The sequence below is a fragment of the Camellia sinensis genome, chromosome 9 (genome assembly GCF_055761805.1).
Source record: "Camellia sinensis isolate YWXY chromosome 9, ASM5576180v1, whole genome shotgun sequence".
NCBI classification, from domain to species: Eukaryota; Viridiplantae; Streptophyta; class Magnoliopsida; order Ericales; family Theaceae; genus Camellia; species Camellia sinensis.
Window position 1 is genome coordinate 197,960,867 of NC_138969.1, and position 18,496 is coordinate 197,979,362.

General features: G+C 38.2%; 1 protein-coding gene across 1 annotated transcript; it reads left to right on the forward strand.

Annotated features, from left to right (window-relative positions):
- The first annotated feature begins 5,835 nt into the window (after positions 1–5,835).
- LOC145800042 (protein FAR1-RELATED SEQUENCE 1-like) lies at positions 5,836–6,450 on the forward strand. Its single transcript, XM_082889703.1, has one exon. The coding sequence runs from the start codon at positions 5,836–5,838 to the stop codon at positions 6,448–6,450; it is 615 nt and encodes a 204-aa protein (XP_082745829.1).
- The last annotated feature ends 12,046 nt before the right edge of the window (positions 6,451–18,496 follow it).

Consider the following 18,496-nt stretch of genomic DNA (forward strand, 5'->3'; position numbering starts at 1 on the left):
TGACCAAAAAAATAAACATGCCAGAGAGATAGACAGACGGACAGCGAGAAAGACAGAGCATATCAAAGTCAGAGTTACACTTCTCCTACTTCTTCTTCTTGTTCTTCTTGTTCGTGGGTTTGAAAATGATGAGGTTTTGTTAGGGTTTTTTTATTTTTATTTTAACAGAGATCATTTTTTTTGGAGGGGGTGTGTGTGGGGGTGTCCATTCAATTGGGTGTAATGTTTAAGAATAATTTTGGTATTATTTGGGGGGTGTAAAGAAATTTCTAGGGTTTTCAAAATTATAAATGGGAGTTCAAAGAAATCGGGGGTCCAAATTAATTCTTGGCGTGCTAATAGCACCACTCTTGACGCAGCGGAATAAATCACACGAGACTAGATATCGTTCTAGTAGACGAGAATTCTTGAATCCACAAGAACACCCTTGAATCCACAAGGAAGATAGAAGAAAAGCTCTTTAAAATATTATTGAATGAATCAATTACATATGCTTGTAGGCTTATTTATAATGAACTAAACCTAACCTAATACTTGTAGGAAAAGTGAATAAACTAAACCTAATACTTGTAGGAAAAGTGATTCCAAAATAAATTAGGAAACTTAAATCAACACAAATTAAGAAACCTAAGAGAACTAGGAAACCTAAGAGACTAAAAATTCTAAACTATTTAAAATCCTAGCTTGGAAACCTAAGAGACTAAAATTAAGAAATATAAAAATTATAGAATTTTGTACTACATCTTTCTTGCCTTTTGTCGGTCCAATTGTTCCAAGAAGTCTTCGGCTACTTGTTCTACATCAGTCCCTTCTTCTTGGAGAGAACTTGACCTCGAGTTCGATTCTGGATAGAGGGGTTCTTGAACATGATACTCATATAAATCGGCTACATTAAAAGTCTTGGAAATCTTCATGTCGTCTGGTAGCTCAATCACATAAACCTTGTCATTGATTTTCTTCAACACCCTATATGGACCATACTTGCGAGGCTTCAATTTGTTGTATGTGCCGACTAGAAATCTGTCTTTGCACAAAAACACCATTACTGAATCTCCTTCCTTGAACAGTTTGGAGCGCCGATGGTTGTTTGCGGCTGCTTTATATTTGGTATTTGTTTCCTCCAGCTTCTGTCGTACTTCTTCTTGTACTGCTTGGGCTTATTTGGCCATGGTTTCAGCGGCAGTACTCACTCCTGGACCCCGAGGCAAACGAAGCAAATCAACTGCATGTTTTGGAGGCTTGACATACACTAGAGAGAATGGTGACTTTCCTGTGGCACTGTGAACTGCGCTATTATATGCGAATTCTGCTTGAGGCAAAGCAAGATCCCATTGCTTTGGTTTGTCTCCACAAATGTTGCGAACCAAATTGCCCAAAGTCCTATTAGTCACCTCTGTTTGACCATCTGTTTGAGGATGCGCGGTTGAACTATGATTCAAGGCTGTGTTAAATATCATCCACAAAGTCACCCAGAAGTGGCTAAGGAACTTGACATCACGATCTGAGGTAATGGATTGAGGGACTCCATGCAAATGAACTACTTCTCTTAAGAATAATCGAGCCACATGAGAGGCGTCTGAAGTCTTTCGACAAGGAATAAAATGCGCCATCTTTGAAAACCTGTCAACCATTACGAACACAGAATCAACTCCACGTTGGGTACGAGGGAGTCCCAACACAAAGTCCATCGACAAGTCTTCCCAAATGCTGTTAAGAACAGGTAGAGGCATATAGAGGCCAGTATTCTGAGACTGCCCTTTGGATACTTGACAAATGTAGCACTTCCTCACAAAATTGCCAACATCTCGCTTCAACTGAGGCCAGAAATATCGTTCTTCCATACTTACGATAGTCTTGTCCCTGCCCAAATGTCCACTTAAGCCATTACCATGGAGATCCCGAATTAGTTTCTCTCGCAAAGAGCTACGGGGGATGCATAAGCGATTTCCTCGAAATAGATAGGCATTAGTGATGTGAAAATCAGTGACTGGTTGCCTTTGAATACACTTTGCCCATATCTCCTTGAAGTCATCATCATCAGGGTAAAGTTCTTTCAGGAACTCAAACCCCACAATCTCATGTGTCAACGTGACTAATAAACTAGCCCGTCGACTCAAGGCATCCGCGACTCGATTCAAAACCCCTGATTTGTGGCGAATAGTAAAAGAAAATTTTTGAAGGAAAGTAGACCATCTTACATGCATGTTATCTAGGTGCTTCTGGCTGTTGATAAACTTTAAGGCTTGATGATCAGTATACAACACAAACTCTCTCTGTATTAGGTAATGTTCCCAATGCTTCAAAGCTTGAACCACTACATAAAATTCTTGGTCGTAAGTGCTCCACTTTTGCCAAGCTTCACTTAATTTTTCACTGAAAAAGGCCATTGGTTTATGTTCTTGAGATAGGACAGCCCCAATGCCCACACCACTGGCATCACATTCTACCTCAAAAATCTTCTCAAAACTGGGCAAAGCTAGCACTGGTGCAGTGCACAACTTCTCTTGGATCAACAAGAAGCTCTCTTCTACATCATCACTCCACAGGAATTTCCCTTTCTTCATGGACTCTATTATTGGTGCCACAATAGTGCTGAAACTTAGAATGAAATGCCTATAAAACATAGCTAACCCATGGAAACTCCGAACATCACTAATGGTCTTGGGTGTTGGCCACTCTTGGATGGCTCGAACCTTCTCTTAATCCACATGAATGCCATCTAAACTAACCACATAACCCAAGAACAGCAAACTACTTGTAAGGAAACTGCACTTCTTAAGGTTAACGTACAACTTGCTTACCTCCAGTGCTGTCAACACCTCTCGTAAATGGGCCATGTGGTCCTCCTCTGATTTACTGTAGATTAATATGTCAGGAAAATAAACCATGACAAATTTCCCAGTGAAAGGTCATAATACCTGATGCATAACTCGCATGAAGGTGTTGGGAGCATTAGAAAGGCCGAATGGCATAACCAACCATTCATACAAACCATCCTTAGTCTTGAATGCTGTTTTCCATTCATCCCCAGGACGGATTCGAATTTGATGGTACCCACTTCGCAGATCAATCTTTGAAAACCACTTTGATCCTTCTAGCATGTCCAACATATCAACTAGTCAGGGAATGGGAAATCTATACTTGATGGTAATCTTGTTGATGGCTCGGCTGTCTACACACATTCGCCAACTTCTATCTTTCTTTGGCGTTAATAATGCCAGAACAGCACATGGACTTAGGCTTTCACGAATAAGTCCCTTTCGCAGCAATTCTTCGACTTTCTCCCGCAGGATCTCATCCTCTTTTGGACTCATTCTATAGTGTGGTAGGTTTGGCAGACTTGCTCCTGGTATGAAATCAATCTGATGTTGAATGTCCCTCATGGACAGAAGTTCATCTGGCAATTCGTCAGTAGTAAGCTCTTGGAATTCCTCCAACAATGGTTGAATTTTCTAAGGGATTGGTGTGACTGTGTTCTCCTTGGCCACAGGTACCATTGTTTTCACAACCATAGCATATAACTCTTGTGAAGTTTTCGCATCTGCCACAAACTCGGCCTCTGAATTGGTTATAGTGAGGAAAGACTTCGCTTCGACTTTCGGAGGCACTGTGTTGCTTTAAGGGACTCATAGCAATTTTATGAGACCCCCAATTAAACACGTAAGTGTTGTCTCGCCCTCTAAATGTAATATCCACATCAAATTGCCAAGGTCTTCCAAGTAATACATGACTAGCATCCATATCAACCACATCACATAATACATCGGATTTATAATGTTTGCCAATAGAAATAGGTATCTTACATACTTCGGTTATCTTGACAGCAGGTCCTTTTTTTGATCCAGCCAATACTGTAGGGAGAGGGGTGTGGTTCAGAAGACAACTTCAGGTGTGCTACCAATCGTTTAGCCACAAAATTTTTGCAACTTCCATTGTCCACAATAAGGTCACACACCTTTTGATTTATGGTACAACAAAAGCAAAAAATACTGTGACGTTGACTGAGGTCCTCAGTTTTTGGTGTAAATAGAACCCTTTGAACTACACAATTGACTCGTTCTCCTTTTTCTCTGGCGAGTTCAGCACCTTCATACTGATCACCCTCATATTCTGCATCTCCATCATCCCCAATTTCATATTCTTCTTCAACTAAATTAGCAGTCCTTCTTTCTGGGCACACATTAGAGCGATGGCCAGGCGTACCACATCTATAACACTTATTCGTTGTTGGTTTGGCATAAGGATTTGAGTTTCGAGATGCCTCTCTACTACTTCATCCAGTCATCTGCTTTCCTCCTCCTCCACCAGCGATACTCCTCTGCTGATTTACTGGAATTGTTGGTTGGGTAGCCCCTTTTCCTTTTTCCCTAGTAGGAAACGATGAATCAGGGAGGTTCCGATGATATCCAGAATCGGTTGTCTTGCGCTCCATTAGCTCGGCTTTGAGAGCCATATTATGTGCTTCATCCACAGTCCACACTACTGATAGCCCCATCTTCTCTCGAATGGTTAATTTTAACCCATTGAGATACCAAGCTATACGCTGTTCTTCGGTCTCATTAAGATTATTGCGATCTGAAAGTCGGCAAAATTCAGTTGTATAATCAAATACAGTTCGGTTTCCTTGGGTGCAATTTTGGTACAATTGAAACAAGTATTGATCATAATCTGGTGGTAAAAATCTGTCTTGAAGGAGTTGTTTCATCTTACGCCAAGTCCGTACAGATTCTTTTCCTTGTCGATGCCTATTTTTCTGCAATTGATCCCACCAAACGGCAGCACCTCCTTTTAGTTTGTACGCCACCAATTTCACCATCTTTGATTCTGGAACATCCATCATCCCAAAAAATCGTTCCACCTCTGAAAGCCAGTCAAGAAAATCCTCAATATGTAGATTTCCATTGAACTGGGGGAGATCTATCTTCATCCGGTACTCATCGAACCCTTGTTGTTGTTGCCTTCTGGGTTGATAGTTGGCTGGAAGTGGTTCAAACTCTGGTTCAGACTCCTTCACTATCAGATGGACAACAAAGGGGATGTCTAGGAGCATTCTGAACAAGTTGACCTCAGGCGAATCCTTCGGTGCGCACTCTGTTCTGGTTAACAGGTTGGCCTTAGGCAACTCCCTCAACACGGACCCTATCAACCACTGGTGGCCTGTTGTTGGCATTGAGATTCAGGCCAATAAGCAGATCACGAATTTCGTTCAACTGCTCTTGTTGTTTCTCATATGCTACCCACAGGGCGTCGACCCCACGATCACCGCCAGTAGGGTTTTCATGATCTACTCTGTCTTGTGCCATTGAGCCAGGTGACTTTTAGTTCTGATACCACTTGATGCAGCGGAATAAATCACACGAGACTAGATATCGTTCTAGTAGACGAGAATTCTTGAATCCACAAGAACACCCCTGAATCCACAAGGAAGATAGAAGAAAAGCTCTTTAAAATATTATTGAATGAATCAATTACATATGCTTGTAGGCTTATTTATAATGAACTAAACTTAACCTAATACTTGTAGGAAAAGTGATTCCAAAATAAACTAGGAAACTTAAATCAACACAAATTAAGAAACCTAAGAGACTAAAAATTATAAACTATTTAAAATCCTAGCTTGGAAACCTAAGAGACTAAAATTAAGAAATATAAAAATTATAGAATTTTGTTCTACATCTTTCTTGCCTTTTGTCGGTCCAATTGTTCCAAGAAGTCTTCGGCTACTTGTTCTACATCAACTGTTTTGAAAAAGTACTTTGTGAAAAGTGGTACACGGAGTTAGAAGCAGGATATGCTTTGCGCCAAAGGTTGACAAGGGTGAGAGTGCCATTTAGAATGTTAAGTGAAATAGGTAATGTGTACACTAAAATTACTTTTGAGGAGTTTCAAGGTGAGTATTTTTCTGTTAAATCAGACATACAAGCAATTGAATACGGTGATGGTTGTGCCCTATACACAATTGTTGATGCTATTGGGAAAAATGCAAGGAAAGTGAAGATTGAGATGGATGGCTCTTTGGCTTGTAATCGTACAAAGTTTGAAAGGGAAGGGATTTTGTGCAGTCACTGTTTGAAGGTTCTAAGAGAAATATTGAAACTGAAAGAAATTCCTTTACAATACAGGATGAAGAGGTGGACCAAACAAGCAAGAGCAAAAGCTGTGAAGGAAAAGTTAGGGAATGATATTCAAGTAGATGTCAAATTCCAACAAGCCTTGTGGTATAAGACATTGATGACCACATTTAGAGTAATAGCACGTAGAGTTGCTGAAACTCATGAAACTTATGATTTTTCATTTTCACAAGTCGCTGCATTAGATGCAAATGTTGAAAGCAAGTTAAGTGCCTATTTTTGTACTGAAAATGAAGTAAGTATTGATGATCAACTGCAAAGCTTGGAAGTGGCTTGTGAAGAAAATTCCAACAAGAATGAAGAAAAAACACCCAACTAAAAAGGGCAAAAAGGAGGATCAAAAGGTCCATGTGAAGTGTTGAAAGCAAGCTTTAAAAAGAAATCCTGTGCTAAATCTGTGAGTTCTTCAAAACCTATTGTAGCTCCAACAGTTAGACCTTCTCCATTAGCTGTTGGATGAGATGTTTACATTTATGAAAATGTTTCTCCTCTTCATCCTCTTCTTTCTCTTCCTCCTTCTCCTCATTCCTTTGCCATGGGTGGTACTTCAGTTGCTCCTCCATTGATATATCTCACATATAATGTGAGTTAGATTTTATCAATTAGTGTTTTTTTTTTTTTTTTTTTTTGTTGTTGTTGTTTTTGTGTGTGGGTATAATATGATTATGTAATCTTGTTATGAAGCCTAATATAATATCAATTATTAACTAGTATCTCCAAATATCATATTCTTATCAATCTCCTTTAAAAAATTTGCCAAAATTTCTTTCATACAAGGTGTCCCTCTTCTCATTGATATTAGTTGTTCCTTGTTAACGCACTAAACCTTTTATAACTAATAAGAAGAAACAAGCCATTACATTCAACCCTTAAACAAAAAAATCATTACCACTTCATTAAACAGAAAAAGTCATTACATTCATTATCACTTCAACAAAATAGTAGTGGTCCACCATACATTACATACACATTCAACCTACAATACAAGTCATACTCATTCTACCCTATATTACATACACTATTTCAAATACATTAGAATGACAACTACCACCAACAACATAACAATAAAAGCAAATGTGTAATTCAACTTATCACCAACTTGTAGACACCCCATTTTTGACCGCCCTTAAGACTTAGGCGTTACTGATGGTTTACTTGGTGTTGAAAGCTATGCAGTGCAAAGGTTCGGTTTCTTCGGTGAGAGGAGAGTCAAATCCCAACCTTACGCCTCATTTTGGACCAAATCTATTTTGAATGGTTTTTAGACCTTAAAACCCTCTCTTTCAAAACATTTTTGAAACAAAGTTCCTACGATGTTCCGAGGCTCGCATTTCATTAAATGTTGCGCTTTTCGGTAAATCAAGCGAGGACAAAGTGGAAATGAATGAAAAAGAGATGAAATATTTGAAAAATCTTTCAAAACACTTTATTTAGGGGTTTAGAGTTGAATAAAAGAGGAAAGGGGAGAAGAAAACTAGTTTGGGAGAAGTTCGGCATCAATCCAGTTGGATCAAAACTGCGCGGCTTCACCAAAACAGGCATAACTTTTTGCACAGTTGGAATTTTGATGCAAGGCTGGTGCCATTGGAAAGATAACTTCTGGGGCTTCAATTTGGACACCTATTCGACCACTTTTGGCCTTTCCAGCCATTGGCCGACCACTTTTCTTTCTGGAGACCATTTTTTGTCCTAAAAAACCAGAAAAAGTAGCTAGCCGACCAGTAAAAGTAGTTGGCCGACCAGTTTTCTGGTCGGCAGCTTTCCTTCAGCTTTCTGAAGATATTTTCAGCTGGAGGGCACCAGAGCCATCCACCATACACGTGTATGGAGGGATTGGTTTGAGCCTTAGCTTCTTAGAGAAGCTGGCACTTTTGTTCTCTATAAGAGAGAGGCTCCCCCTCCCTTCTCTAGGTTCAGAAAAGAGTTCCTTGAGCCATACATATAATCTATATCTATACATCTTCATTTCTCTCTTGTTTTGTGCCTTATAGTGTTATTTCTTCTCACTTTTGTACACAAACACACACTCAAACACCATACTCTTGGAGCTGAGGTCCCTTGAGGTTGTTTTTGAAGCTTTTGGACTGGTTTTGGTTGGAAAAAGCTAGTGGAGTTTTGGTTTTGAAGGTGGTCTTCAAGGGTAAGCCTTTAACCTTTTAAACCCCCATTCTTGCTTAAGCTTTTGAACCCTTTTGCATACTGTTTTAAGCTTAACTCTTAACTAGAAAAAGTTTTGTATTTTGGTGCTTAAGATCTTTGTTTAAGGTCACTTTCGTGTTTGGATTTGTCTACCCCCTGTTAGGCCTTGTTTGGCCTTGCTTTTATGCCTTCTTTTTAAGCCTTTGGGACCACCTTGTTTTGGCCTTATCACCACTGAAACTCAAAGGAATTTCAATGGTGGGAAGGGTGTTTTGAGGTCCCAAAAAGGAAAGGGTCATCCCCTCTCCTTATGTCTTCAATACTTGCTTCATATGCCTCATGTGTGAGCATGTTTGTTAAGTTTATGTTGGCCATATCTTAACTTGTATTTGTGCTTATTTTGCTATGACATGCCACTGTTTTTATTTGGTTTTGTCACTCCATGCATGCCTAATACACTTGTAGTGTGAATCTCTTAAACTAGTCTTGTATGCTTCATGAAGTAGCATGTCATTCTAGCTTGTTTTGAGTCCATTTCAGCATGTATTTGGTGATGTTTTGCCATGTCATGACTCTGTTTTGGTTTGGTTTGGTTGGTCTTTGCATGCCTCTTGCACTTGTAGTGCATTTCCATGAAATAGCCTAACATGCATTATGCTTTAACATGTCATTCTAGCATGCTTTTGGCTTAACTTCAAGAAGCTTTTGTCCATGTTTTAACATGTTTTAGCTCTGATTTGTGTTGTTTTGGCCATGCATGACTTGCTTTGTATAGCCATGGTTCAATCTAGCTTGTTAGCTTTGTGCAGCAAGTCCTTTAGCATGCTTTACTTGGACTATTTTAATGATTTGGCATCATTTGTAATATGATTTCAGTTCATGTTTCATGTCCATGTATTCACATTTGTCACTTATTCAATGCGTTGGAGGGTTTGCCCCTTTATGTCTTAACATGAGTCATTGCGTATGCCTTCATGCCTTAGCTTGCAAGCCATCATTTCAATGTGTTTTAGGGGTTATTTTGCCATGATATAACTCTTATTTTTATTGGTTAAGTCATCCCATGCTTGGTCTTAATAGGTGTAGTGTAAACCACCTTATTTGCCTTGTATGCATCATGCCTTATGCCCTTCATCCTAGCTTGTTTTGGCTTCCTTCCATGCATGTTTTAGACTTATTTTGACATGGTCTAGGACTATTTTGGGTTGCCTTGGTCACATGCTTCATGCTTTGTATAGCTATAGTGCAATTGGCCTTGCTAGCTTTGTGTTTTGTTAACTCATGCATGCTATCTTTGAGCTATTTAGATGATTTGGCATCATTTAATACTTCATTTCAGAGTGTGTAGCATTGCCATGTTCCCACTTCTTTCATGCTTTGAATGCCTTTAAGTGTTGTGCATTGTTGCCTTACTTATGGCCTAGCTTGTATGCTTGCATGCCTAGGTATTTGGGCCCTCATCTCAGCATGTTTTGGTCTTTGTTAAGACCTACTTGAGCTCTGTCCATGCTTAGTTCGTGCATATTTGCCATGTATTGCATGTCTCCTTTGTAGTCCTCTTTGCTAGTCTTATGCTTTGAGCACCATAGCATGCTTTACTTGTGTTGATTAAATGATTTGGCATCATTTCTTGTCTAATTTTAGTGCATTTAGTGTTGTTACACTTGCACATTTGTCACTCTTTGAGCCTTCTTGAGGGTTATGCTCTTGGGCCTAGTTGGATGGCCAATGCATGGTGCATGCATTCTTTACCTTTTGTGCTTTGGTTTCATCACTAATGGCCACTGATTTGGGCATGGCTGAGGTCTACCCTTTTTGGTTTAAGTCCATTGAGTATGCCATGTATATTGCATTGAGTATGCCATATTGTTTAATTGCATTGAGTATGCCAATTTACATTGCATTGTGAATGCCATGTAGTCCTTTGCATTATGTATGCCAAGTTGTTCCTTTGCATTGAGTATGCATGTTCCTAACATTGCTAAGTTGCCCTTGTTGCATTGTATTGCGTGTGCATGAATTATCATTGTTCGCATATCATTAGCTTTGTTAAGTTAATCATATCACATTGCATTGAGTATGCCATGTAGTTGCATGTTTGCATGCTTAAGTCGCATTGTGCATGCCATATTATGTGTTGCATTGTGTTTGGAATAGGTGTTAGTCCAAGCACAGGAAACGAGGGATGTTTCATACTTAAAGTGATGAAATGTGCCTTAATTCCCGGTCGCTGACGCTCTTGATCACACATGATAGAGTTTTAGGCTTTATGTGTTTACTTGTGCATTTATTTCACATTGAATTGTGCAACTTCGCCTCTCGGCCATCATGCATTGAAATGCGCGGTGGCCTGAGGGTCGAGAACTACACTCCTTTGAGCTCTTGACATGATAGGGAGGGTGGTTTTGCACATATATTTTACAAATACATTGCCATGCCCTTTCTTGCTCTCTGTTGCAGCAAACTGGAATTCAGCAACAACAACTGGTTGGCCAGCCAGAAAAACTAGCTGGCCGACCACTTTTTTTGGCTTTTAACACAAAAAGTGGTCGGCAGGTGGCTACAGAGACCAAAAGTGGTCGGCCACCCTCTCACAGGTCTCCCAAGGTGAAGTTTAAGCTTTCTGGAGCTTGGTGTAGTGTTCTGAGGACAATTGAAAACAGAGGCAAATCGGGGCATCGCATTGGATTTCCGAACGACGCGACCGGGCTTGCATGCATTCCTCTCCCTCTAAGACTCCTAATTTACTGCTTTCCTTAGCTGACATGCTTAGATAGCTAGCTTATGCTTTGGTTTGTACCTTAATAGTTAATGTGCTTAGCTATTTCAATTTGTTTTGTAATAATTAGTTAACTAGGATTAGTTAATTAATTTGTTGTGTAATAATTAGTTTAATTAGCTTAGATTAGCTAGTTAGCTTCTTATTCAGTCCCTCTGTCGAGAGGGCGTATTGTTGTAATAAGTGTGCATGTGTGTGATGCATGTCTTCTAACCCCCATTTCTTTCTCCCTTTTACTTAACCGCTTATGATGGTTAGTTTTAGGGCATCTTTCGATTAGCATACCTTATGCTTGCATGCGTGCATCCATTCATCTGTCTTGCATGCATCAGGCTCGGCGCATCATACTAACTGCATTGTATTTCAATTCTAAGTTGAATACATGTCTTGAATTGTTGCATTTCACATGACATTCTAGAATAGCCAAGCCTATTTTAGTTGCATTTTCGCATGTGTTGCATTAGCCATCTTAACATGAACTAGGATCATGCATGATTTCTAACTAGTTCTTTGTTTTGGCTCGGAGTACACTGTGAATGTTTACGCTTTAGCATACTGTATGTGTGTTAATGCTGCCATGTTAGCATGCTTGCCATGAGGCTAATTACTTATGTGATTAACTGCCTGAATGCCTGTGGGTGAAGGTTGGATTACTTGAATTGGAACAATTCATCAAATCCTTATTTTAGCCTACTTGTGAGTAGCAAACTTCAAACCGTTTTCAAATAAACATGCAATGTTTTGTTCCAAATTAGGCGATCGAGTTTATACTTGTTTACTGTGTGCATCACATAGTAAGATTAGCTAATTAACTGGAATAAGAGCGCATGTGTTTTCGAAAACAAGATATCATGCTTAGTACAGGCCGATCTTTGATTGGGCGAGCGGGGGTGCTCATTGCATGACCTTCCCCTCTCATACCCAAGTTCCTGAGCCGAGACAACTTTGGTGATGATGGATACGTGGCCTTAAGCACGAGTCAGGGTTTTCTAAATTTCTCCAAAATAAAATATGTAGGTGGCGACTCTGTATCTAGTAAAGCAGTCCATGTTTGACACTTCTTTATTAAAATCAGTTTTCCAAAACGATTTGCCGGATTTGGACTCTTTGGTGATTTATCGGTCTCACATCATACATTGTGAGATTAGATTCAGAACCGTGACATTGAGTTCGAACTGTGGTAGCTCAGAGAACAAAACGAGAATTCGCGCCCCCTCGCAGGCACACGGATATTTTGGAGAGTTCCCGGGAGCGCATCCACACAACTCTTTCAATCACCATTACCAAGTCTATACATTGTTTCCTACTCTTCACAGTCATGTCTTTGAGCTCCCTATTCAAGATAATGACTTCTTTAAGAGTAGACAAGACATCCATGCATTCTTCAAGAATACCATTCTCGACCACCTTCAAATTATGCTGCATATGTAGACGATCCACCACTCAAAAAACTTACAACCATTCATAGAATGGGGGCATACAAAATATAAGCAATTTGGGTCATCCGTTGACTGAGAAACCTTAACCATAGCTTTGTTGCCACATCGACAATTGCGGTTGTCGAATCTAACTTCATGAATGCTGGCCATACTTGCATTTAACATTGACATTGACATTAACCTACAAAAAAATATCAAATAGCAACAATCATTTATAATATTAACCAACCTCTAAGTAGAGGTATAAATTTGGCCCAACTTGGCCTATTTGGGCTCGGGCTTGGGCTCGGGTCGACCCATGTTAGGTCTCGCGGGCTCCTGCCAAAATTCAGGCCGGCCTGGCCCGTCCCCATCCACGGGCCAGAAAATTAGGCCCAGGGGTATTTGGGCCTCAGGACGGGCCGATGGGCCTAGGCCTGGGCTTGGGTAGGACTTGAACATTTTTTTTTCCTATTTTTTTCATCAAAATTATAATTTTTCTACCAAAAATGACACTAGGCCTCAGACAGACCGAGCGGGTCGAGCTTTGAGTGGGCATTGAGCGGGCCCATGGGTCAGGCTGAGCTTCAAAATGATGGCCCAGGGTCTTGGGTTAAGCTTGGGCCCATGCCTAATCGGGTCAGGCCCACATGGGCCGCGGGCCATTTTACACTCCTACCTTCAAGATTCAGCAAAGAGTAAAAAGAAGCAAAAAGCAAAGAGTAGCCTCTTACTGACTTAATTTGGTTTGTGAACAAATTTCATTCTTATTTGTCTTTTTTTTTCTTCTCAATTAATAAATCCTCAATCTTCAATTTATCTTCATCCAATGGATTAAGAGAGCAAAGAGCATTCAACAATCTCCAATTTTTGCATAATCTCCACTTTATGCAGCAATCTCTAATTTATTTTCATCCAATGGATTAAGAGAGAGGGCTAGTGGTGTTGCCTATCCATTTTCATTTTCTGATCATAAAAGAATATTCCCACTTTCTTTTCCTTACGGATTTTGCTAAATTTATACCCATGCAATGGAGAATATATATATTGTTCCTCTCTTTCTAGAAGTCAATAATAGGTATGTGTATAATCACTCTATTAGGTATATTATCAATGTGGAGACACTTACAAAATAGTCTTGCATAATGTTGCATATAAGCAGGGTTGGTGAGATTAAGACTTGAATGAGTTTTTCAATGCAATATGAGTTGAACTTTACATACAGAAAATCAAATTAAGTAGATTACTAACAAGGATGAGTCCCTGTATTCATTAACAATACACTAACAACAACAATATAAATACTCTACTAAAACAACAATAAAAATCTTACATGAAATTATAAATCCTTGAACAATATGAAACTAGAACACCATTTATATATTCAATGTAGGACCACTATCATGCACAATGAAAACCTTAACTTTTTAAAGCCCCAAATCAAAGCCGTAATTTTTTAAATTTCAAATCTACTTTACTTTCTCAATCAAAACCCTAACTCTATAATCTAGATTTAAAATTAGATTTCAAAGTTTGGAGAAGGAACTTATCTAGATTTTAGAGTTTAGAGAAGGAACCTGGTTCAATCTACAGCATGAGAGACAACAATGGATGAAGATCGACGATCTAAAAAAAAAGATTTCTTTGTTTCGGCTGACGACAATGGCCAATGGACAGTGGTCACCGGTAAAGAATGGTGGATGGTGGTCGCTGTGGAGAACGACGATGGTATCTGGGATCATTCCAATATGCATCTCCTCTCCCTCTCCCTCTCTCTTTTTTTGTTTGTTGTCTCTCTCATTTTTCACGTTTTGGGCTTTATTTTGCTGAATGAAACTTGAATTTTTTTTTTTTTTTTAGCTAATCTGAGCCACAGGTTTTCAGTTGGCTGATGTGGCCCAATCTAGGCCGTCCCTCGTAGGAGAGGCCAGAGAGGAGGGCTGGAGAGGATCTGAACTCCTTTTGGACATCTCCTAATAACCCTATGTTGAAAAGAGAATAGATTCCTTTTCAATTGCTGACAAAAACATAAACCTTTTTTTTTTTATTTTTTTGGCACAAGTTTTGAAGAAATAGTAAGGCAACTTCAATCACATGAATATATATATATATATAAGAATTGGCTTTTCACTAGGGCTCGACGTGGTTTGGCTCGTTAAGGGCTCGGCATGATTCAACTTGGTTTGACTTGTTTAGTAAACGACTCGAGCTCGAATAAGTTTTGCTCGTCAAGTTCGACTCGTTTATCTTTATTTAAATTATATAATAAATATATTATTTATATATTATATATATACATATATATAAACAATAGTATAAATACATTATTTATAAATTAAATAATATTTTAAAAAAATCTTATCTAGTTGAGATGAGTCGAGCTTGAGTTTCATTAATATTAACGAGTCGAGCCGAATTTGAATGAAATCACTTATTGAGCTGAGTTCAAACTCAATAAACAAGCTCAAGCTCAATAAATAAGCTCGATAAGCAAACGAGCAGAGCTTGACCTCAGCAAAGCTCGACTCGGCTCGACTCGTTTGTAACCCTACGTTTCATCATTCTAACCTTATCTAGTAGTTAGCCTTGTAAAATATCATGTATCAAATAAATAAATAACATGTTGATAAATCAGACCAAACTTGATGTGATTTGTTGACATCTATGCTGTTTGGCAGAGATTATACGTGTAACTTATAACTTATTTTAATTTGGAAATTTGTGGTAGATTGTTTGGTGTAATTTCTGTTTATAACTTATTAGGCAAAAAATTAATGTTTCATCCACACAATTTGCTTTGCCCGAATATATACAGTTGAGACACTAACCAAAAAGAAACCTCAAAACGGGGGTTTCTTCCCGGTCAGAGTCTTAATTGTATGCATTCGGGTGGAATAAATTGTGTGGCTGTAGCAGTGTTGTTAGGCAAAAATAACTTAAATAAGTTTAAAAAAAAAAACTAATTTTTCAAAAGCTGAAAGAATAGTGCTTTTACCTTCTATTTTCTGATTATCAGTTTTTAGTTTTAAAAAATCTCCACCAAACACCTCCATCCATGTATGCAATAGGACAAAAGAATGAAAAGTCATACGTCATCTCTTGACTCTTTGTGAGATAGAAAGGTAATTTAACATACAACCATGCTACATCCCACCAATATAGTATCTCTAATCTATCCTAATAACGTGGAAGAGAGAAAATATAAAGAGATAGAGGGAAGTGCAGGTCCAACCCTTCACATGATTCATTCCATTTTATTAGAGGTGAATTCCTGGTGCCAAATTAATCCTTCTAAGCATTTTTTTTTATTTTTTTTTTTGGTTTTGAAATAAGGGATCAAAGAGAACGAAAAAATAAGATTAGAAGATCCCCTTTGTGTTGTTGACACACATGATACATGCATAGGTATTAGACCAATTAATGGAGTGATCTAGAAAGATTATTCATCCAACCAAAATTTTTTTAGGACTATGATCTCAAGAGAAGTTATAATGCCTTCCCTTTTGGTGCACTTGCCAAGATAATATTCATGAGCCTACTTGTTTCTATGCATTAGATTTCTCCATTACAAATAACTAATAGCATTTTAAACCCTTTATTTAAGTAAGTAAAATATTGGAAATAATAGTAATTGTTGGTGAAAATACCAAAAAAAATTATATTTTATTGATAAATAATGCAAAGAAAATGAAATACAAATAGATCAGGCTGAGGCACAGATATCTTGTTTTCTTTAAGGAGATCAAACCCACTGCAGTAGGAAGAACCTAAATACCGATGCAGCAGTCACAAAACTATGACTTGTCCCCCCTCCAAGATACAACAACCTGACCACTTGTCGTATGGTTCAGACCAACTCTGCACAAGATGGTGAACCCAAAGCTCCACCCACCCTTCTTTGCTTGTAATCTCTCTTGTATAGAAAATAGTTGATATGTTGGTGTAGAAAAGAGTAGAAGAGAAGAACTATTTATAAGCCACTAGGACGTTACAAAATACATCAAAAAATAATAATAACCATGAACCTAGAGAAAAAGAGAGTGAATCCAAATATTAACTCACCACCAAGTTCATGAATTCTAATTAATCTCCATTCATGAACAAGACAAAAGGTCACCAAAATAATGAATCTCCATTTATAAACAAGATGAGATTCATGAACAAGACAAAAAGAAGATTCATGGACAAAATATATAAATAAATAAATAAAAGATATTAAAATGGTCCAACAATCCCTCACTCATTTTAATATCAACAAGAACAAGAGAGATTACCAAACAAAGATAAACTAGTATGCATCATGAAGGTGTGCTTTGCATTGAACCTTCATTAGTGAAACAACAACCTCTACTCCAGAGTCAGTGGTGGTTTCAGACTTGAACTATGACTGCTTAGGGGAAATAAACTATTACTATTCACACATAATAATCTAGGTGTTGACATGAGCTTTAATAACTAGCACATTACGGCCTTGTGCTTATCCCAATTTTCATGAGCATATTTGAGAATAAGCCTTGTTCTCATAGAAAGCGGCTCCACTTTCATGCTCACATAGGTGAAATCTGTCAAGGATGTTCCTGCAATTGACACATCCCACTCAACAAGAGCTATAGAATTTCATTAAGAGTATAAAAACTCAACCCTCCAACATTACAGGACAAATGCACTTACATCATAGGGATGGATAACAAAATATTAAAGAGTGTATTTTTACAACCACCATATGATTCGTTCTTCCCATTGAACCTAGTTACAGGATCTCTGGTCCCTAGGTTGGGTATCTTCATACATGGTTTATGATTTTATAGGCTTCAAACCCATCCTCCTCGATGTATTCCAGACCCTATCTCTCACCAAGGCCTTGGTTAACGGATCCACAAGATTATCACAAGATTTTACATAATTCACGGTTATGGTGCCATTACTCAAATAGGATCTCACATTATCGTGTTTCCTTCGAATAGGTCTAAATTTACCATTATAAAAATGGTTGTTCACTTTACCAATAGCAGTAGTGTTATCACAACGAGTTAGTACAGGAGGAATTAGTTTTTTTTCCCAAAAAATGATTTCATGTAACAAATCTCTCAACCAATTTGCTTCCTCACATGCTGAAGTTAACGTTATAAGTTCAGCTTCCATAGTAGAATTAGCGATTATAGTCTGTTTTTAAGACTTCCAACATATAGAACCACCACCCAAGGTAAAAATAAAACCCGAGGTAGAGAGAGAATCGCCTGACAAAGTGTTCCAATCGACATCACTATATCCGTCAAATACCGCATGATACTTGTTATAAAACAAACCATAATTTTTTGTACCAGATAAATATCTCATAATTCTTCCCATGGCTAGCCAATGATCTTGACTTGGCTTGCTAGTAAACTTGCTAAGTACTTCAACAGCATATGCAATGTCAGGTCTAGTACAGTCAGTAACATATCTCAGACTACCAATCATGCTAGCATATTCCTTTTGATTAATCACTTCTTTTTCATTTGTTACAACAGATAAATGTATGCTTGCATCAAAAGGAGTAGCAACATGTTTACAGTCTAGAAAGTTATATTTCTGTAAAATTTTCTCAACATAATACGACTGATCAAGAAAAATACCATCATTAGTCTTGGTAATTTTAATTTCCAAAATAAAATTGGTTTCACCAAGATCTTTCATATCAAAGTGGCTATTGAGCATATTTTTAGTCTCATTTATAATATGCAAATTAGAGCCAAAGATAAGTAGATCATCCACATATAGGCTAATATTCACATGTGCATTCTCACAAGTTTTATAATATATGCACTTATCACATTCATTAGTCTTATAGCCATTCTCAAGTATGCAGAAATCAAATTTCTCATGCCACTGTTTAGGAGCTTGTTTTAAATCATAAATGGATTTAGTTAGCGTACACACCTTGCTTTCTTGGCCAGGCTCCACAAAGCCTTTAGGTTGGTCCATGTAAATCTCCTCATCTAGATCTCCATTTAAAAATATTGTTTTCATATCCATTTGATGAATTTTTA

Bases quoted from the DNA above. Each gene is read 5' to 3' on its own strand.
- LOC145800042 (XM_082889703.1), top strand. From the start codon at position 5,836: ATGTTAAGTGAAATAGGTAATGTGTACACTAAAATTACTTTTGAGGAG.